The sequence below is a fragment of the Protopterus annectens genome, chromosome 9.part0 (genome assembly GCF_019279795.1).
Source record: "Protopterus annectens isolate FY-2018-M chromosome 9.part0, PAN1.0, whole genome shotgun sequence".
Taxonomy (NCBI): Eukaryota; Metazoa; Chordata; order Ceratodontiformes; family Protopteridae; genus Protopterus; species Protopterus annectens.
Genome location: NC_056743.1, coordinates 1,363,365,535 through 1,363,389,235, shown reverse-complemented (window position 1 = coordinate 1,363,389,235; position 23,701 = coordinate 1,363,365,535). Strand labels below are relative to the sequence as shown.

General features: G+C 35.6%; 1 protein-coding gene across 1 annotated transcript in view; it reads left to right on the top strand.

Moving 5' to 3' along the window:
• The window catches only part of LOC122812080 (gamma-aminobutyric acid type B receptor subunit 1-like), a 4,315,174-nt gene that overhangs the window by 997,299 nt on the left and 3,294,174 nt on the right, over nt 1-23,701 (top strand). Inside the window, exon 3 of the mRNA XM_044084348.1 lies at nt 15,663-15,816. Coding sequence (XP_043940283.1) covers nt 15,787-15,816 — 30 coding nt within the window. The 5' untranslated portion in view covers nt 15,663-15,786. The remainder of the gene's footprint in view (nt 1-15,662; nt 15,817-23,701) is intronic.

Here is a 23,701-nt window from a genome sequence, read left to right as displayed (position 1 = left end):
CGTGTCCATATTCATTAAGGATATCCGTACCTCCAAGCTAGTTGCTCAGCATAATGCATCCGAGATTATCCAAGTTCAACTAACTCTGGGCAAAACCGCAAGCCAGATTGTAGCTTGCTACAGACCCCCCACCATGCCCCAGGATTCCCACTCCTCTTTTCTTGATACACTGGAAAATATTAAGGTACAACCCAACACTCTAATACTGGGTGATTTCAATTACCCTACTATTAACTGGGAAAACTACTCATGTACCAACTCTTTTGCTCAATGTTTTCTGGAAATCATCAATTTCAATGCCTTGGATCAACTTATACACACCCCCACCAGGGGGAGCAATATCCTAGACCTGGTCATCACCAACATGGGTGACCGGTGTTCCACAGCAGAGGTCAGCTCCTCGTTGGTCAGATCCGACCACAAGCTAATCACCCTAAACATCCACATTCCACTCCCACCCCCATTAGGAAAACAACCGTAAAATATTTCTCCAAAGCCAACTTCACGCTTCTTAAGACAGAAGTGGCAAATATCACGACACCCATGCAGATGAACAATAGAGGTACAACTGCTGAATCCTACACAAATGCACTTTATAAGCACTTACACGAGTGCATGGATCATGCTATCCCTAACAGAACCAAGATGCTATCCTCCAAAAAAAAGAAGCCAGTCTGGTGGTCTTCTGCCATAAACAAACTCTACAACAGAAGAAAGAAATTGTTGCAAAAAAAAGAGTCAAATCCCAAAATTGGAGGAACTCCCTGGTCAGCTTCAGTAAGAAGCTGACATCCCTCATAAAATCTTCCAAAGCTAGTTATGGAAACAAAATCTCCACTGATTCTAAAGACAACCACAAAGCATTCTATAGCTATGTCAAGAATCTCAATGGCAACACTCAGATCTGCTCTGAGTTACAGCACAATGGCAATAAATATACAGAACCAACTGATATTAACATCCTGGCAGATTCAGTGATAACAATACCCCCCTCTCACCCCCTAAAGGGCCCATCTCTATACCAGAAGAATGCAAAGTTCCTGTAATCATGGCTGCACAGGTAAAAACCTCACTCTCCAAAGCCAAGAACACAGCATCCATGGGACCTGACAACATCCCAGGCTGCCTTCTACATGAACTACAGAATGAACTGGCACCCCACCTAAGTACCATGTTCATTCATAGCCTCACCTCTGGCTTTCTGCCCATTGAATGGCTCACCGTGACAGTTATCCCACTCCACAAAGGGTGGGCCACAACAGACCCTGGGAACTACTGCCCCATTAGCCTGATGAGCCTGGTCTGCAAGGCCATGGAACGTATCATCATGGAACTCATAAACAAAGACATTGGAGATCTCCAAGCTCTGGACCTCATACAGTTTGGGTTTGTAAAAGGCAGACCATGTCTCCTAAACTTGATAGACTTCTTTGAAGTAGTCACCAAAACCATAGATGAGGGTAAGGTGGTTCACACAGCCTATCTAGATCGTGCCAAGGCGTTTGAAACCATCCCCCACTCTAGAATTATAGATAAACTCACTAAACTAGGTATAAATCCCTATGTCACAAGATGGGTTGCCAAATGGCTTACTGACAGAACCCACACTGGGAAAGTAGCAGACTCCAAATCAGACTTCAGACCAGTGACAAGTGGAGTACCACAGGGTTCAGTCCTGGGTCCTCTCCTGTTTGGTATCTACTTCTCTGAAGTACAGGCTAACACAGATGGTCATTGGCTAACTAAATTCGCAGATGACTGCAAACTAGGAGCCATAATCGAAACTCCTAACGATGTGGACATCCTACAAAAGGGCCTCACTGAGACAGATGCCTGGTGTCAAAGCCATGGTTTCAAGCTCAATGCCAAAAAGTACATTGTCATCCCCTTTGGTAAAAACTCTGTACCCATGAACTACCACTTAGATGGCAGTCTACTTAACATCGAAAGTGTGATGAGACCTTGGGTAGTCTTCCCTTAGATAATCACATCACCACAGTGGTCAGGAAAGCCATCTACGTGGCACACCTCATCACAAAAGGTTTCTCATCCAGAAAAAAAGAGGTCATTGTTCCCCTCTATTCATCACTCATTAGACCCATTATAGAGTATAATGCCCCTTTTGATATGAACCTCACAAGACATTTACAACAACTGGAAAGGCCTCAGAAATACCTCACAAAGAGGATTACTGGCCTCAAACAGATACTTTACGCAGACCGTCTCAAAAAACTCCAGCTTTACTCCGTCGCATATCGCCTACTCAGAGGTGATCTCTGCCTAACATACAAAGCTATGTTAAACCCAGAGCTGTTGTACATGCTCCATTTAAAGAAATCCCAATCCCTCCAAGCTACATGCTCTAGGGACCTAAACCTTGTCATCACAATTAACAGAACATGCTGGAGGGATAGATTTCTGTTCCAGAGACTTCCCATACTCTGGAACAGACCACCTATCAATAGCACTCTTCAAGAAAAATCTGGATGATTGGATGGGTAATAGGAAATTCACCCTGGGGATCACTTCTGTGGTTCTGCTTGACAGGGACACAGGAAAATAATTTTCTTGGGTGACGAAAGCCAGGGTACCTTTTTGGCTAGGCTTGTATAGGCCCTAGGGCCAATAGCCTAGTACCTACCTATGAACCTATGATGTGTTTCACCATGTACTGGTAGATTGTGATTACTTAATCCACCAGGTGACCACTACATGACTGAGTAAGTCACATAACCAGACACTACCCCCATGCTACCGCTGAAACGAAGCACTTGTGTCTGCTGGACTTGTGAGGTTGAACGTAGTAAAAAGTGTCTTTGGTAGTTTGGTGTCGTTATATGTGGAGGGGATGTTATTTTCATGTGATTTGTAGTGTTAGATGTTATGGGTTTTAGATGTTTTGGGTTTTAGATGTCCTGGGCTCAATGTTATGAAATTAGATGTTATGGGTTTCAGATGATTTGAAGGGAACCTATATAGATATATATATATATATATATATATATATATATATATACATACATATATATACATATATACATATATATATATATACATATATATACATATATATATATATATATATATATATATATATATATATTTATATATCTATATATCTACATATAGGTTCATAGGTAGATACTAGGATATCTGCCCTAGGGCATTTATAAGCCTAGCCAGGGTGTATTTGGCTTCCGCCTCCCTATTAGATTAGCCTACTGTGCCTCTGTAAAGTAGGTCACAGAAGGTACCCTTTTAAGATTAGTTTACTGTGCCTCTGTCTAGCAGGGACACAGAAGAGATCCCAGGGGTGAATCTGCGATTTCCCATCCACGCGTCCAGATTTTGCTTGAAGAGGGTCAGCGAGGGGCTATGTCTAACATGAATTGGGATTCTATTACAGAGTGAGGGGAGCCACTGGGAAATGAATCTGTCCCTCCAGCATGTCCTATTTATCTTTGTGCTGAGGTTTAGGTCCCTGGAGCATGTAGCTCTAAGGGACTTGGATTATTTGAGGTGGAGCATGTCCATTAATTCTGGGTTTGACATGGCTTTGTACGTCAGGCATAGATCGCCTCTGAGTAGGTGGTAAGCAACTGAGTAGAGCTGGAGTTTCTTTAGTCGAGCTGCATAGGACATCTGTTTGTAGCCCATGATCCTCTTGGTGAGGTACTTTTGGGGTCTCTCCAGTTGCTGCAGGTGTCGGGTAAGGTACATCCCAAAAGGGGCATTGTATACAATTATGGGCCTGATGAGTGACTAGTAGAGGGGCAGAATGACCTCTCTTGATCTAGATGTGAACCCTTTCGTGATAAGGTGGGCTATATAGAAGGTCTTTCTAACCACTTTGGCAACGTGATTATCAAAGGAGAGATTACGATCTACATTGGTCCCCAAATCTCTAATGACTTCTTCCTTACTTAATGGATTACCACCTATGTCGTAATTTGTGGGCACCTAGTTTTTCCCAAAGGGGATGACTATGCACTTTTTAGCATTTAGCTTGAGGCTGTGGCTCTGGCACCAAGCATCCGTCTCTGTGAGACCCTTTTGGAGGATGCTTGTGCCAGCTGGAGATTCAATTATGGCCCCCAGTTTGCAGTCATCTGTGAACTTTGTCAGCCATAATCCCCCCGTGTTAGCCTGAACCTCAGAGAAGTATATACCGAACAAGAGGGGTCCCAGAACTGAGCCTTGTGGGATGCCACTTGTAACTGGTTTGGATTCAGACATGGCACCTGCGATTCTGACCATGTGGGTTCTATCTATGAGCCAGTTTGCAACCCATCTTGTGATATAGGGGTTGATATTTAAGCTGGTAAGCTTATTTATGATGCCTGAGTGGGGTATTGTGTCGAAGGCTTTTGCGAGGTCCAGGTAGGCTGTGTGGACTACCTTGCCCTCATCTATGGCTTTGGTAACTGTTTCAAAGAAATCACCTAGGTTTAAGAGGCAAGAACTGCCCTTAACAAAGCCAAATTGGGTAGGGTCCAGTGTCTGGAGGCTCCCAGTGTCTTTGTTTATGAGTTCCATGGTAATATGCTCCATAGCTTTACAGACCAGACTAGTCAGGCTTATGGGGCGATAGTTTCCGGGGTCCGTTGTGGCATCACCTTTGTGGAGTGGGCCCACTGTAGCTGTACGCCATTCTATGGGTACATATCCTGTAGTAAGGCTAAGTCTGAACAGTGACTTAATGTGAGGGTTCAGTTCTTCTTGGAGCTCATGTAAGACACAGCCTGGGACACCGTCTGGTCCCATAGATGCTGTGTTTTTTGCTTTGGAGAGGGCAGCTTTCACCTGTGCATCTGTGATGTCAGGGAGGTTGCATTCAGTTGGGATAGGCATTTGCTCCTTTGGGGGTGAAGGGGGGGAGAAGTTTGTGCTGAATCTGTCTGCCAGGATGTTGGCTATGTCTGTAGGGTCGGTATATTTTGTACCGTTATGCAACAATTCGGAGCATATCTGGGAGTTTCCGCCCATGTTCCTGACATAACTAAAGAAGGCCTTGTGATTATCTTTAGTGTCTAGGGCAATTTTTCTTTCGAAACTGGCCTTCGATGATTTTATGAGGGATCGAAGTTTCTTGCTAATACTGATCAGAGATGCCTTCCCTTTTTGGGATTTTGCTCTGTCATGTAGTAGCTTCCTCCTTCTGTTGTATAGCTTATTTATGGCCGGGGTCCACCAGACCAGTCTCCTGTTTTTGGAGGAGTGAGTCTTGGTTTTATTTGGGCTAGCACGATCCATGCATTCCTGTAGGTGCTCATAGAATGCATTTCTAAAGGATTCTGTGGATTGGGCTGTATTATCCTCTGGCCCAGGGGCTTTGAAGGATTCCACCTCAGTCTTGAGAAGTGCAAAGTTGGCTTTTGAGAAATTCTTTACAGTGATTCCCTTGGCTGAGGGGTGGGGATGGGATATGGATATATATATATATATATATATATATATATAAAATTAATTATCAGAGATGTAGTAGATGTAGCATCCTCCCCACACACACATTATGAGTGCAGGGAGAATCCTTTATGCAGAAACACTCTGAAGATGTAGGTGTGAGAATCAAAGCTCTTTTCAAATTACTGGAACTGCACTTCAATTTTCATAGTGTTGTGATTTGCAGCATGGGATGTCATACTTCTGAGATGGAGATGTCTGCACAGTGTGGTTACTGCAAGACTATAATAAGGCAGTCTTCTTTGTCTTAAACAATTATAAATTCTACTTCTCTGTCAAAGCTGTTTGAATTTTTGGAATAGGTTCATGATAGGGTTTTATCGTTTATCATTAAATATCATTTTAGTACAGGATTTTGTGCAGTTTACAACTGAAGTTAAGTATAGATTTATAACAATGGTTTTATAACTTTAAAAATGGTCATTGGATGTTTTGTTTTTTTCATAATGGGAATGATTTTATAACAGAGTTGCAGCATTATCTTAGAATATGGTCACAGCAGGGTTTTTGAGTACACCATGCTTTATAACAGATTGTTGGATGCATTCAGCATGTTTTTATGAGAACTCGTAATACCTTTCTGGTACAATTATTAGACTTTCCATTGACACATAACTACTTTACTTTTGCCTCAGTATATGCTATAATTTTCATGTCCTGTTTTGAGGATGTTTGTATGTATTTTATGGACTTGTTTGTTAATCTGTTGTTAAATGTCAGCATTACATTGACAATTGGATTTTTATCTGCAAGGGTAACGCAAGTGAGTTTCAAGGGTTTATTGGGTTGCAGAATAAGAACCCTTTTGGGTTAGAATTTACTTTCAGTGTGAATAAGCACATTATCCAGTATCTGGATATTGAATTATATGTGGACACTGAAAGGAAGATGCAATCTAGACCCTATTGGAAAAATATGGCAACTAATAACTTTCTGCATGCCGGTAGTTCTCATCCCCCTCACCTACTTGAATCCCTACCCTGTGTGGAATTTAAACAAAGTTTTGACCATACCTCTGAGAGTCACTTGCTGGAACAGGAATTTATGCAAGTGAAGGAGTGGTTGTTACACAGAGGTGTTCGAAAGTTTCTGTTGAGAAAGCAAAAAATAGAGTTAATTATGGTCAGAATGGCTTAAATGCTGTGGTTGTGAATGAATTTTATAAACCATTTTATGGTGAACAGAGAAATGATGGGGAAAGATGATTTTTTGTTGCTTAATTTTCCCCTTTTATGTCTGTCATGACAAATTTGGTGGACCGTTTATAGCCTCTTGTATGTTTTGATGATGAAGTAGGAAGTTTATTGCCCAAGAAGGTCATGTTTTCCTATGGGAGATAAAGCAATTTAAAGGAAATGCCTAGTACTAAGAACAGAAGGCCAGGGAAGGATCATACGGGGATGTTTAAATGTGGGGAATGCAATGTATGCGTGAGGGTAAAACATATTTCTGTTACTAGAATTAATGGTATACGGTATATAGCTAATGATAAGTTTGACTGTCGCTCTTGTGAGGTTGTTTATATAGTGGGCTGCAGGTGTTTACCCCTCAAATGGTATATTGGTCAGACCAAATGAATGGTTAAGTTCGCAATCTGCAGATCGTTTCCATAAGATACATGGGGGACATGATGGCACTTTATTTTTTATTGTGTTGGCTAGACCTCAGTATGAGGGTGGGGACAATTTTGTGTAAAAGTTGTTAGAACTGGAAAGTAGATTGATTTTAAACTATAACACACTTACACCTAGAGGCTTAAACGTGGATACTAATTTGAACATTTAACTATTTTTATATGTACGTTTTTTGTGCTGGATGGTTATGGGTAGTGGTTCTTTAAGGTTGTGGAATCACTTAATTGTTTATTTAATTGCTTAATTGTGTTAAAAATTTGTATAAATAAACTGCTTGGTGTTTGAAATGTTATTCCTCTGATGGCATTTAGCCAAGGTACCAGAACGCCATTAAATTTTCTGCAATATTTGTGGCTCTGTTTGTTTGTGGTGTTTTTATGAACTCCCAGGCTTGACCGGCAAGCATATAGACTAGTGACTTTAAAGAAGCTTGACTGTCTTATCCCAAGTTGTTACTTTCTACTGCCCATTTATGTATGATGATTATTTTTGCAGTGTGAACTAAATGCCTGACTTGTAATCTTAAAAGTAAGCATATTTCGTAAGGTAGGAATGCTTTGCACAATGTACCTGTCACACTTTTTTTCTGTTTCTCAAGTTTACTTGTAATATTAGGTATCAACTTCCCTAGAGGTCCATTCCAGACATTGACTCCAAAAAGAACCAGATTAGACATTGCCTACTCATTAGTATCATAAAATAATTTTTTATTAAGGAATTATTCTTCCTTTTCAAGTTCTTTCAGGTGGTTTGATTGAAGTCTATAAAATACAGTATTATTATTAAAATTAAACCAGATTAGTCAGGTATAACAACCTCCATAGAGTGGACAGACATGACCTTCAGTATTAGATGCACTACATAATTTGCTTGTCTGAGGTTTTTAAATGCATGCTGGTCAAAACTTACATTTTTAACTTGAGTATTCCTTTATTGTAAATAAAATAATGTTGATTTTCTTGTTTAACTTGGTGTTTATGTTATTTAAAGTTTTGTCTGCAGTTGCTCTTAGATCTTTAATGATGTATTTTTTTTTTACGAAAGTACCACTTGTTTTATAATCATTATTTGCCAAATCTCATAGTTTTACATTAATTAAATTAAGGTGGGGTCAATATTGTTGCACCGGTTATGTATTTTTGTAGACTGTTTTGTAGAAATGTAGCATTTTTATTGATGTATCTTACCCTTTTTGCAGTCATTAGTGTATTTGTTTATAGTGGTCAATTTTCCACATTTATATCTTAGAATAATCCATAAAACATTGTCCCAAACAGAGAACCCTCTGACAATCCATTGCTCAGTCTGTTTTCTAACTATTGAATTACATACAGATGAAATGTTCATGCTTCTAATGTCTCAATTATTTCCATACATAGAATAGCATCACAAGATTTAGAGAGGTCAAGATAATAGGCATGCACACACTACCAGAAATTCATGAAGTGCTGCTGTTACCTCTTGAAAGAATGCTATATTCTTCAAAAGTCAAAATATCCCTTAAACAGTCTCATGCTATTTAATAACTATAGATCTCCTATGATACTTTTATAAGCTCTGTTGTGGTTACCAGACTTTATTAAACAACTGCAGCACAATATGACAATGGATGGCTGTTGAGGAAAAACAGTCCTGGTTCTTACCTGTATTTTTGTCTTTCAAAAATCTAAGCCAGTAATTATGCATTTGAATTGTTGATTATTTGCTACTGGAATTCTGCTTGGCTCTGAGAGTCCAAGGGACTGCTTGCTGAAGTATGATCTCGATTTTGAAGAACTTTTTATCTGCTGTTACCTTTGGGCCTATATTTGGAGCCTATTTCTTAAGACTGTGACTCAGGTTTCAAGAGACTGTTCTACCAGGAAAGCTTGTTACAGTTGGGGTGCTGAAGCACTGAAGTACCAGTATTTATTCGTAATGTTGTTTGGAGATTAGATTGCATTTCCTGCAACTGTAACATTTGTTTTAGTGGGAGTACTAACCGTTGATAATCACTGACAGTCTTTTGGGTTTGCTATCATTTTTGGCATTCTTGGTTCCTTGAGTATGTTGGGCTTCCTGTAGATAGAACTTTCAGTTTTGCTTGAAGGATTTAAGTGGCTGTCAAAAGAATTTGTTATGTTGTGATGCCATAACATCAGATTTTAAGTTAAAACTAGAGTTAAAGATTAATTTAGTTTCCTATCTTATAAATCCATTATTTAAACCAAACTGCATTGTTTGCATCATCATTTCTGCGGAATAATTGATTACCAATTAATTTTCAGCTCTGTGACATTTCTGTGTAATGTTTTTATTTTTGCTTGCAGTACTAGTTGTTTACCAAATAAAAATTAGTTTTACCATTTTTTTGTAAGTTGGTTTGCACTTATTTTACTTTCAATGTTTATAAACGTGATTAGAAAAGAAGCAGTATAATAAAACTGAATTGATACGATACTGCTCCGACTGATTGGTCTAAGTTTTGGGAACTTTATTTGCATTTTAGGAACTAGGTACATGGACTGGTTGACAGACCCTTTACAGAACAAAATAATTATACAAGATAAAAAAGTATACAGACAGCTTACATAAAGCTATATTTCCAGGCATATTTGCAACCAGTATGGCAACAATTTAACGTTTACCATCATTAAAATGGACTCAGATTGACTTATGCATGAAGTACAAAATTAGCCATTGTCCTGAAAGCATGAGCATTTAGAGTCTGTAAACAAGTGTTCTTTTAGGCTGGTTTTGAAGGCGACAAATGTGATTTGCTGTTATGCCTCTACTGGGAGTTGGTTCCACATTGCTGAAGCTGTCATAGAGAATACTCTTTTACCTGTGGAGGTTTCAAAACAGGGTCTAATCAGTTTTAGACTTTCTTCCTGCCCTATCAATGCATAGTTCTTTTGTTCACGTTGAAGTTTTGTCTTCAAAGGGAGATGATATCCCATTTTTACACTTTGAAGATATGTGACCCCAGCACAAAGGTTGCTCTTTAAGTCATAGGAAGCCAGACGAACTTTTCTAAGAGTTGGCTGGCAACACAGTTCTGTAGAGTTTACTAACATTTGATTGTATGTTGTTAGTATTACAGCTTGAATGTACCATTATTAGAAGTAGGCCATATTCAAGTTTTATGATAAATACATTACCAGGTATAACTTTGTGAGCTGTGAGGCAAATTAAGTGAGAGATTGTATGTATAGCAATCTTTAAGCTGGTATTGAGTTTTTGGATAATGTCATCTACTTGTCTTGCAAAAGGGATTATAGGATCTAAAGCTATTCCCGGGTACTTTTGCTCAGTTACAAGTGATCATGTTCTACCTGCTGTGGCAGAAATTTTAATAGCTGTGGTTTTGACGAGCCTTTTGGGATTGACAAAAATATTCATATTAGATTTGTGAGGATTTATTAGGAGGTTACCATTGTATGCTGAACTGTATACTTTTGTGAACCTTTTTTAGTTTTTGTTATAGGATGTTGGTATCTTTATCAGGTTTGAGTAATAAGATGTCATCAGTGAAGTGATCCCTCCACCCTTTTTGAATTGCTTCCATTAAACCTGTTATCAAAGGTCAGGAGCATGTCAGCATGCTATTTTTTTTAATAAGACTGATGAATTTTCAGTTAGGCTTTTCTTGATTCAGGGTGTGAAACCAACAGGGGTTTTGTCTAGTCTCTGGTTTTCAATTAATTGTGACAACAGTTATCATGTTTGCAGTTGTTTAAGGGATGTGTCTCCTACTTTTTACAACTTGGAGATATTTCTTTGCTTATTGCGAAGTTTGCACAGAAGTTTTGCAAAATTCATTATATTCTGTGACTAGTTGATTGTGTTATTATTTATTGATAAAATGTAAGAATGTGTTCTCTCAGATTTTGATGTAATTACAGAATGTCTTATTATTGTTTTCAACCTTTGAGACTAAGTTTAGATTACACTTAGATTTAGAGGATTTGATAAAACAAACAGTAGTTTCTGTACTTCAGTCTGACTAATGTTATAATGCTTTTTTTGGTAATGTTATAATGCTTTCAATGGGTATAGGGTTAAATTTACTTGCATATTTGTATCATATCTCTGTGTATTACTTCTGCTGAACAGATTTTGTACTCACCTTGCTTTTAACTTCACTGAACTGTTATGAAGCCCTATTGCACCACAGTTTTAGCTTACATTAGCCACCTGATTTTATAATAAGAATGATCTCTGATTTTTTCTTTCTATAAATCTTTTTATTTTGATTAAAAATGAAAGAAAAAGAAAAGGAAGGCTAGGGAGGTTGACAAGGGAAAGAAGAGATAAAGAAACCGACTCCATTATAATTAGCTAATGGCAGCAGCGTGGGCATACAGCAGGAATGCATTATGATTTAAGAGCCTGATTGCAGTGAGGTACCAGATGAATATAGCATTATGATGCTAAACTTGAAACTAACATGCAGTTTTTGATAATCCTTTGTTTTTCATAATATTCACTAAATGATTGTAAAATCTGGATGATGCAACAAATTGTTATTGTAAGAATTCATTCAGTGTAACTTTGGAATAGCACTACACTTTGTATTTATAAAAAGGAGTATATGAGAAAATATTTATTGAATGGTTCAACACTGAAGTCACAGCATGACTTTAAAATACATTGCAGGCAATATAAGAACAAAGCTGCAGCATGGGTCACCGTCTTAGCACAAAGGTGCAGCACAATTTTAAACACCAGTGAGACTGTTTTTTTAGACCAGTCATTTCTCTACAGTTCTAGAATGGTGATACAGCATTGTTTCAGAACAGGGTTATAATACATAGGAGTTACCACCTTTACATATATCCAAAAGCTGGACATTTTTCTGGAAATGTGATATTTTGCAAGACAAATTATATCCGCATACAATTTAAAGGACTACACCTTTTATTTGTTCCTATAATAAAAGCTCAGATTTGCAAAATTTAAGCTGTTTATGTTTTTTCATATCATTAATATTTTGGATACAGAATATTGAAAACTATTAGAGTAAATTTATGATTTTTTTCTTTAAATCTGAGGAAATTTGCTATTTTTCACATTTTTCCCACAAAACAGTTCCCTAAAGTAGGGATTGTCCTGCATAGAGAGGGACAGGTGGTTACAGTAATTAGTACTGTCTGAGAGAAACTTTTTAAGAAGATTACCTTAGCTCATAAATATGTATATTGTCACTAAAATTGTCTGAGACATTTAAACTCTTTTATAGTGTGATAATGTATGCTGGACTTATCAGTCTAGTCAGCTTAAAAGCAAGGAGGGTGCAAACGTGTTTTATAGAAAGTAATCCATTAAGCTCCCACTCTCTGGGCTTTTTTTTGTTATTGTTAATAATTAGCTGTTCCTTAAAGCTCAGAATAATACTCTTGTTAAGAGTAAACCTCATCTTTATGCATAATACAGAGACAGATAAAGATGTGCTGTGACATTCATGTGTTATTTAGGAGGTTAGTAATGGATACTCCAGAGTTAGTAATGGATACTCCAGAGTTAGTAATGGATACTCCAGAGTTAGTAATGGATACTCCAGAGTTAGTAATGGATACTCCGGAGTTCTTTCCCATTCACTTTCTAACCTGTCCCTCAGTACACATATAGTAGTTATGTGATGCTAAGAGCACTAACCATTGATAATGAAGCATAAAATGCAGTCTGCTTTGCATCTCCACATACCCTTGATTTTATATATATATATACATACACACACACACACACACACACACACACACACACACACACACACACGTGTGTGTAGATTTAAATTATATCATTGAGTTTTCAGAAACTCAAAATTAATATGGTTGTGACCAAATGAGTTTCTGAAAACCCAAAATTAAAAAAAAGTGTACATTTTTGTATGGGGGCAAGCCACTCTGCACCTCCGCACCGCCGTTCAAATTATATATACAAACTTGGGGATCGTAGTACAGGAGGGAAAAGGGTAAATCCCCAGTTTCCACTGTACCGCCATCTACATAGAAGTGCTTTTCCTCACTGTAGAGTGATCTCGCAGTAGGTATATATATTGTACAGGGGGTGATAGAATACAGACAAACTGAATATTTATGCAGAAGCAGGTTTCTTGGAAATAAGCAATGTGAAAAAATCCAAGCAAGCTTGTATTTTTGGTATGCTTACAGCAGACATTTACTGCTGTCTGACTACTACCAGTCTGCAGATATGTATACTTTTTCAGTAATAAAATGTGCATATGAACATAAATGTATTTCCATACATATTATTAATGAAGTTCCTTTTCAATTGGAACAAAAGTGCTCAAAGCTGTGTAATAAAAGACTCTGTTGTGGTGTTTATTTTATTTCTTGTTCAGCATATCCATTGCTGTACATATCTCTGGTTTTGCCTGCTCTGAAGGATTTTAATTCAGCATTTTATGTGTGCAGTTACCAGAGAGGCCATGAACAGATCCTCAGACCAATGGGGTACTTGGTATCACAAAAAAGTCTTTTTTTTTTTTTTTTTTTTTTTTTTACTTGAAACCATTATGAATGGATGCCATATGTAAATAATAAAATTAATAACTTGAACCATTGGGTCTTTATACTGTACACTAAGGTATCGAATGAATGTATACACAATTTTGAAAAAAAATTTCACTGATAGTTATTGTCTAACTAGCACTGCGTGTCCATTAAATATGCAAATATGGGTAAGTGGAATTCACAGTTATGCAAATATTTCAAAAATGGAATTCAAGTTACAAAATTGCTTTACAGCTACATTGAGATCACAACTACGTGTGTAAAGGTCACATTGATAATTAAGGTCTGTCTATTATGGTTAAAGAGATATTAATACTTTTTTGCATGATTGTACTAAGTAAATTTATATACTATGTAATTGTTCTCTCAATATAAAATTACTCTTAAGTCTGGCAAATTTATTAATAAGACCATTATAAAGAGGAGTGAGAGTTGAATAACTTTGATGTTTTACGGTTTTTGTGACTTTTATCATTTTTGCGATACATATATTTGTTTACAGGTAGATTGCAAAACTGCATTCTCGGAGTTTTAGTTCAATTAACAACCATCCAGGATGGAACTCTTTATAAGGCATCAGGAGGTGTGAAATTCCACTCTGGCTAGGTGAGAAAGAGTTAAGTTGTATAGGATGTGCATACATACACTTTATTTTACATAACATCTGTAATGAACTGGTGTTGTGAACGGAAGTACTTCAATTACAAAACCTTAGACATGTGACTTGTGAAAAACTAAGCAAAATAATCTAGGAACCCCCATGGAAAAAAAAAAAACATGGCAACAACCTGTTCTAGCAACTCAAACAAAAAGTTAACCTTTCACCAAAAAATAATAACACCAAAGGAGGAAGGTCCAGAAGACTGGATTCAAAACAATAATTTATTGAGCACTTTCATCCCTCAACATTATAAATTCCTATGTTGAGGGGTGAAAGCACTTGCTGGATAAATTATTGTGCTTTGAATCTAGACTCCTGGATCTACCTCCTTTGGCAATATTATTTTTTGGTTACAATTGTCCTTCTTATAATGCTTCACCATTTTAGCTGTTTAAAACTTAGCCTAGACTGGATGCACACTAATGACCTGACTGCATTACATAGGGTGGCCATTGCATATAACTAATTCTTAAATTAACAAAGCAACACAATGCCAGTGAATATAATATTGTAAAGGTGTGATAACTTGTAGTTATGTAAATGACACTTGCTGTTCTGTTTATCTTATTTACCAGTTTTAAGCTGTGCTACTCATAATCCTTTCTAGTTACATATTTATTATATTTATGTCACAATTACATAGCTATACTACTCATACCATTATTATAATATGTATATACGCATAAAACTGCAACAACACAAATCATAACATTGTATTAAACAGCTGGTGTATAGAACAAACATGCCACAGTGAAAATAAAAGTCACATTTGGCTAGCACTAAGAAAATCTTACAGGAATAAATAAAAAACACATTATAAAAATTGGAACTAATTTGCATTCTGTGTTGTGGAACTGACTACTTTAAAAAGATTGAGAAGATATCTCATTCTTACTTCAGAATGAAGCAGTCCACACTCAGGTAAAGTCACGTAGCACCTAATATCAGTAGTACTGGCAAATTAGCATCATTTATATCAAGTTGTGGAAAATGTCTGCTAAGTAATTACCACTATTAAGTTAATTTTTAATTGTTGCATTTTATTTTAAAGCTCTGCATAATGCTATTATTCTTTCTGGGTTTTTTTTCTGTATTGTGCCCTTTTAATGATTTAAGCAGTTTGTGAATGAAAAAGATGCCAGAACTGAGCTCAGCTACCTGTAAAATGAAATAAGGAGTTTAAAAATTAAATAAAATGATATATATATAATTTATACCACTTCTGATCTATTAAGTAAGAATCGTGAATGTCCTGCAAACATAAATATGATTAACTATGAGGATGATGTCTTATTAAAAACTGTAACATAACGCAGTTGCCTTCTGGAGCAGGAGCTCTGATTTTCAGCTTACGTCAGAATGATTCTCTCTCTTTTGTCTCTTCTCTAGAATCATCTTGCTGTTGTAGAAAACCCCAAAGGATCAGAACTGATGACCATCTTGGAAAATGATGATACCCAGCTGTTTAGTCTTACTCTTGGTTTAATGGTGTTAAATTAGATCAGTCTTCATTATGATACAGTTCAAAGCTGCTCTGGGAGAGGTAAGAAGTCAACATCTGCATGTGTTTTTGGTGATTTGTAACAGATATTTTCAAAATGATATACTCTAAATAAAAATGGAACCTACTTTTAATCTAAACTATTAAAACTTCAGTGCTCACAAAGGAAAATGCATTTTGTTTGCACATATAGTGCCTTCATGCCAAATTATAAGAAACTGGTCCTTCAACATTGGCCAATTATTTTGAGACACCCTTCATTTAGGGCTATAATTCCAAACATATTTTTGTATCTAACAGGAGTTATATTTTTGATAGGGTGCAAATTTAAAATATTTTTTCATGAGACCCTGGGGTCCATGAATATAGGAACTGATTCATAAGTGTATGTTGAACCCATACAATAACTATCAGTGTCAGTGGATAAACAGGTATTTCACTCACCTTTGATGATGGATGATTTGAATTTTATGGGTTCTATTCTAATCTCCAGTGCTTGGATTGATTTTCCATTACTGACGCTGCAGTGTAACTATGGGAGTATTGCCATCGTGAGTGCACCATCCTTGGAATGAAGTGTTTACCTGAGACCTATTTGCCCGAGCTGGTGATAGCACAGGTTTTGTAAAAACATCCACAGTAGATATTGAAGAGTGTAGGAGCTCCCTGATGCCCTAGAGAAACTTCCCGGTAGTCAGTATAAATGGCACCTCAGATCTTCCCTGAAAATAAGCCACTGGCCCAGTGGGACTAACTAGGTTAACATAAAAATACTACATAAACAGTTCTTTAAAACAATTGCTAAAATGTAATTAGATTAAACTATTTTAAAACTGACTGGCATGTTCAAAAATGTTTCTTTGTACCTTTTGATAGTAAAGTGCCAAAGATGCCACGCTCAGTTTTTGAAATTATAAAAAATAGAAGTTTTAATAGTATCATTGGGCATATCTTCTCTGTGCTAATTGGATTTATTTCTTATCATCATGTGTGTTATGTGTTTCATTTTGCTCTGTAACTTTGCTGATGTGATTTTATTTTTTTTTCTGTTAAAATCACATTGTATCTCCAAATTTTTGTGAGTCTACACTGGCAATGGTTTAGCTTATCTGTTACAAGTTCCTATTATGCATCATTTCAGCCACTGTTCATCACAGGGAATTACTGTCACTGCAGTTTGTATTTGTTCACTGGAAGTAAATCAAAGTGTATCTTTTTTTTTTGTCTGCATGATTGTCTGACCATTGAGTTAGTATTTTTATATAAGGGGTTGTGGGTGGAAAAATACCCAAACTGGTGGGCATGGTGGCATCCCCTGCAAGAAAGTTTTTAAATTATTTTTTCATTCAAAGCTTTGTTATTCTTTTTCATTGTATTTTTGACCGGTAGGTCTGATGGTTACTCAATAAATCATAGAAGAACAAGTGTGTGTGTGTGTGTGTGTGTGTGTGTGTGTGTGTAATAATATATGCACACATACTCATTCACCTCACACTGAGTAAAATATATGTAACTTTAATCATACTGATTCAGATACAAGAATAAATGCAATGTTATATGTTTCTGACAAAACGAAAACAGTGAATTCAGTATTGTTGGTAAACTGTGCGTGCTATCATTTGTTGGATGGTAACAATAGAATTGTCAATAAAGTCCATGGGAAAAATGAGTAGATAGAGATATGACATTTGACCTTAGTGTTGGAAGTTCAATTTCAAAGAAGCAAATGTGGAAAGGGGTGTTTCTGATTAGCAGTCAGTAGAAATATTTATTAACTGTCTGGCACTTTGAAAAAGCTGAGTTGAGAAATTGAACATGCACTCTTTGTGCTATTGTTTTTGAGGTGCCATGCATCATATACCTCAAGGGTAGTCTTACCTTTTCACGTCTGTGTAATATTTGTGTATAAGTGTGAGACAGAGTAATACTACAGCTAAAATAAGATTTGTATTTATGCTGCCCTTACCTGTCACTCTCAAGGGAAAATAAATCCTTGAGGAGAAAGGCTAATACTTCTGAGTCAAAATTCATGAAATCATTTTTATAAGATACCAAGGCACATGCGCAGCTTTGTAGTGCTAGAAATGAGGTCTCGTCAGTCTTTCTTTAGAGACTGGCATCTGTAGGAAGAGAATATTATGGCAAAGTGCTTAGAGGTGTGTATATGCTCTACCAATACAAGTATTTCCATGCTGTTAAATGGGTGGTAGCTTTGTGATCGAAAAATAAAACTCAGATTTTATTCATTTCACTCTGTTCTGACTTCAACTGTTCAAACAAATTCATTCCAGCAACCTCTCAGAATCATTGAACTGTCTTTTAAGGAAAGTTCCTAAATCCATTATTAAACTTATCACTTTGAGTATTTCAATAACTGAATGTTGAATCTATGCAAATCTTTTAGGAGAGCTGCATGTTTGAAAGAACTCATATATGTGGTAGATTCGATGAGTCTAGATTTATATCAAATTATGCAATAGAGTTATTGTTGTTTCTCTTTCGGCTTTTCCCGGTTAGGGGTCGCCACAGCGGGACTCCGGTCCGCTAATGATCGGCAGTCGATTTTTATGGTGCTGAGATGCCAGCCCAACGCCCAACCTTCAACGAAGGCACACCCATTCACGCATGTCTTTCGAACGCCACTCGCAAAAAGTTATATCATCATTTAATAGAAGTTAGTGCCACTTTGAAAGATTGCCACTTCACTGAAGGCTACTTCCAACATCACATGATGAAGGAACAAAGCCATAGATTTTTCAAATAATGTTCAGAAAACTGTTCACGATTCATTGTTAGTTCTCTTAAAACAAATCTTAAGTTTTGATGTGCAATAGCAAAGAGGGGAGTTTTACTTGTAAATGAAGCCAGTTTTTGATGAATTTACAAAACTTATTTCTTATAAGAAGAAACTCAGCTCCAGAAATTTGTTTCATCTTGTTTCATAAGAAAATTTTGTCCTGCACAGGAATACAGTGTACTGTACAGCTAGACAGTAGAACACTAGATCAGGAAAATACAAACCTCTCTCATCAAACTCCTATGTTTTGTATGTTGTTAAAGATTATTATTGGCTTTTTATTACCCTGTGTAAACCTGATGGATATTGTGAACCTTTAAACCAAAAAGGAAGAATGAGAGAGAGAACATTGCTTTGGGTGCAAATAGCAATAAAGACAAATATATCACCTGGACAATTTGTACTCTCCAGTGATGGTTTTGAGTTTGGAAAGTTCAGTCTTTATTTTTTTTATTTAATTTTGCACTTTCCTTTTGTATTATCCAATGTTTTAGTTCTAGTATCCTGCAGTGCATAAGAATTTGAAACCAAAACTATATCATTGTTTAAGTGGAGCTTACTCTTTTTTATCTTTGTTGTGTGCCCATGTCTGCCAATCATTATTCTTTTTTGTGACCCCATTCCTGCTGACCTTTGAACTGCTGCTACTCCTCATCCTTATAAATCACTGGGTAAAAGCAGTCCATGTTATTGTCACCCCATTCTCTGCCATGAAGAGAGATTCCTGGATTGGCCCCAAATCTACTTCATGGTGATTGAACTAACTAGTCATTTTCTATTTTTCTTTCTAATGTCTTTATTACCGTAGACATACATTTGTTGTGTTTATATTTTTACATATGGGGTGTCTTCCTGTTACTGTATTTTCATTCTGCAACTAGAACATAACAGTTTAAAATAGTGGATTTTTATTTCTGCTGTATAACTTCTTGATATTATACCTTTGTAAATGTATCTCTTTCTTGTAAAATTTTTATTGGTATCTGGAGCTTTTCTCCTTGGGTCTCCACTGAAAATGGGCCCCTGGCTTAGTTGGACCAACCTGGTTAACAAATGGCAATAAATAAATAAAAATAAATAAATACATTTCTGGTTAGTGAAGTGTTACTATTGTCTGTTTAACTGCATAATTAACCACACTATCAAAAACTAGAGGCAGCTGTAATTTGTCATATTTGCTGTATGAAATGGAAATTGTTAGTCGCATATGAATGAATGCAGGTGATATTTACATGTAGCAGAAGAGTAGGAGAAAAAGTGTCTGGAATTGCTTTTGAGGACTGCATCTTTCAATAATTATAAAAGTTTTCTTTTGCAATGAAGAAAATATAAATTGACTATGTATGAGTTTGCAGACTTACAGACTAACAGAGTTACACAACTCAGAGTAATGAAGTTGAAAAGAAGTACCAACTCTACTTTTGTTGACTGACTAAAAAACAGCTATTTACTGTAATAACAGTGTAACTAAGCAGAGGGGAAAATCACGTATGATGTTTAGGCTATTTCACATTATAGGTACCCAAACTCCATTCTGTGAGGAGAACAGAGAGACTGAAAATCCAAACTACAACAGTGTGGCAGTCACCAGGGTATTTTTTCCTAGGGGACAGAAACTTAAAAAACAATAATAAACACTTGCTACCGATGTATTGCTAGTATATAAAATAAGATGTAATAAAAAAATGTATGTTTCAGTTTTAGTGTAGAGTTTTCTTTTAATGGCAATTTAACTTATGTATCTTGTCAGCTAAAATGTGCTGAATTTCCTAGTACTAGGTATAGTTCCAGCGGGGATATTTAAAGAAAGTACTTTCTAGGCCTTATCCGATAGAATGTGATACTTTGCAACTTGCATATCAAGCAACTATTCAGGAAAAACACATATTTTATAAGATCTGTTGTATATTATGGGAAGCAAAATTTTTTTTTTATTATAAAAATATAATTATAAAAATAGGCTAATGTAGCCAAAGGTGTATACATATACAATTAAAAAAAATAACAAAGAAAAAATATCACAAAAAAAGAAAGAAAAATAAAATGAAATGAAAGATTGCATGTGTTCCCTCTGGAAGATACTATATATGTAATATAAAGTACAACACTCAAAGCAGTGTAGTAATAGCATAGGTGCATCTTTCGAGTGCATTAATGTCATTCTTATTTTGCCCATTTTATTTTTATTGAATTGATTTACCATATCATTTAAAAATATTTCAGAATCTTATGGTAATGTCTTTTTAATTAAAATTATAATCCATTTGCATGTTGCTTTTCAGTACTCATGAATGAGATCACATTCTCGCCAAAAGTGCATACATCAACCTGAAATTGTTGAGAATGCCAACTATGGTGTGAAAATCCATAAATAATTTTATATTGTATTCAGACATTGCATGTGGGTATATGTACTTAGTAATAAATACCTTATTCATCTTAATTTTAGATTTCCTACTGATTTTCTTGCAGCTTTAAATACTGACAGGGATTCATAAAGGGTATCACAAAGTGCAGACAATCATGTACACTTAGTATAATCTTTCTGAGTGACTAGAATGCACAAAAAATGTAGCAGGAATGTTCTTCACTACAGATAGTGTACACTTAGCATAGGTGTTATTGAATCTGGCCCATTAAGTTGTTATCTTCCTTAAGAATTGAGACATTTTCAGCTTTGCTGATATTGTTAGGGAGAATCCAATTAGGTATTAATAATTGGGTTAACCAAAGTACATTTGGGGTTAGGTCTTCACAAAATATTGTATACAATTAAGCAATAAAACCATCAGGACCTGGTCCTTTATTTATTTTTTAATGCTACTCATTATGTCTGGGGGTGTCTTTAATCCATTCGTTTATTTTACTGATATCTTGACTCCATTGCATATAATACAATGAGTAGAAATATTTTTGCTTATTATCTTTTCTACACTCTCTGTTATGTTTTCTGATTCTGTTTATGAAAACATGCAGCTAAACATTTACCAATTTTGTTAGAATATAAAAAACTTTCATTAAAAGAGTTATGCCCCTTAACAACATTTTTTGATACTCTAACTTTTCTTTTCATCATGTTCTGCAGTGTATGAGTAGATTCATCATTGCTAACAGAGATTAGTTTGATTGATATTTCAATTTGCTCTTTATAATGATCAGTATTTTGTTCAAATATTTATTATGAATGCTAGTTACTTTATTCAACAAATAAAGGCTTTAAATGTACATAGTTTGATGGGTAAAGGGGTAGAAGAGTTCTTGTGTGTTAACCAAAGTTTTTTTTATTTTTCTTTTAACTAATTTGCACATTATATCTATAGTAAACCAGTCCGTATACATTCTTCTTTCATACACAAACTCTACAAAATTCAGTTATTCAACATTTATGCTAATAGCAACTTTTTATATAAATGCCATAATATTAGGATTCTTTTCTGAGTCAAATCTAAAGAAATAAAAAGTAATCTATTCTAGAACAGAGACTGGCATTGTGACAAATACAAATATATGAAGCCAATTGAGTTTTAATTCTCCAGATTTCAACTAAATATTCTTCTTGAATAACTGTCTTTAACTATTTGCAACACCATATCTGATGTGAGGAATGAGCAGGCAAAGTAGATCTGTCAAACTTTCAATTAAATATAGCATTCCAGTCACACCCCAAAAAATTACTATTGTAAACGGTAAATAATGAAGACCTCCTGCAATACTATTTAAAATTATGATAATTATTAAAGGGACCATGCATTGATGCTAGAGCAAGCATGATGTTGTCATAAACTATAGAAACAGCTGCAATTCTACTTTTTATCCCGCAAAACTGTTAACAAGATTTTTTTTAATACACTTACCCCTGCAGAGAAATTGGTATTGTGGTTACTAATTCATATTTATCAAGTAAAGTTTAATATTTTTTTCATTAAAATGAGTTTCTTGAACAAAACAAATTGTAGTCAGTTAATAGTGTAGTTTATAACTTTCTAATTTTTAATAAAGTATGTCTACCATTCAAGGTAGTACTTAAAATTCTAATTGTGATTTATTTTTATGAAAATAACTAAAATGCATATACCTTAAATCCAGTAGGAAATTATAAGATAATCAGAAAGGAAATGGATTATCACCACACTCATGTCAAAAAGAAAGAAAGTGACATAATAATCTGTCCACAAAAGTCTCAACTTTTATAGAGGTGTCATCCTCAGACATCAAAATATTCAAGAAGAGAGCCAGCAGTGTGTAATAAGGAGTGCTCACGTTTTCCCAAGAGCATTAACTTCATGCTTGGCTTCCACTGGTGACTCAAGAGTTAATGGGATAGATTTCTAAATTATCCTTAATTTGGCTGGATATATGAAGGATAATTTTATGTTTTTTCACCAAAAAGTCATTCTTGTTTCTGAGAAAGCTTTCTGTTACTTTACTACTTCATATGGCAGGTCAACTCAGCATAGCCATTCTGGTTCCATCTGTGTAGACTGTTTTTTTTTTTTTTTTTTTACATATTGCTGATGTCAAGATTTTTTTCTTGTCACTGTTTTTAGAGAATTTTAAAATAACCAGTCTAGAGCCACCTTTGGAGTTGGCAGGCTGATACCTGATATCTAGCCATTTCTATATTTGGGTCTTCCTGGCAATTGTCCAGAACAGCTGCAAAAAGTTGGACATTCACAAGACTATTTTTATTTTCTCAGTTTTCTGGAACTCCCAAAATTCTTAAGATTTTCTTCTGGTCCTTACTTCAAAATCATAGTTTTTGCTGAAACTTCTCTTGCATGTTTTTTTAATGTCTTTAAATTGTTCTTAGTAAACAAAAAAGGAGAATGCCTAAAAAACAGTGAGCCCACAAAAATAATACAAAGCCAAGAACATGGAACAAGGAAACCATGCCAGTTAAAACAATGTCAAAACTTTAAACTTTAATGTAAAAAAAAATTAAGTGCTTTCAACCTTAAATTCAAGACGTCTTCAGAAGTACAAGTAAACTAACAAACCATGTTTAAATAGACCACCAAGTCAGATCACCTGACTGGTGCCATAAATAAAAATTTAAAGAAGAAAAAAATGTTATAATAATTAAGCTAAAAAGGTATAAATATAAATATGTAAACAAATGAAAATAATTTT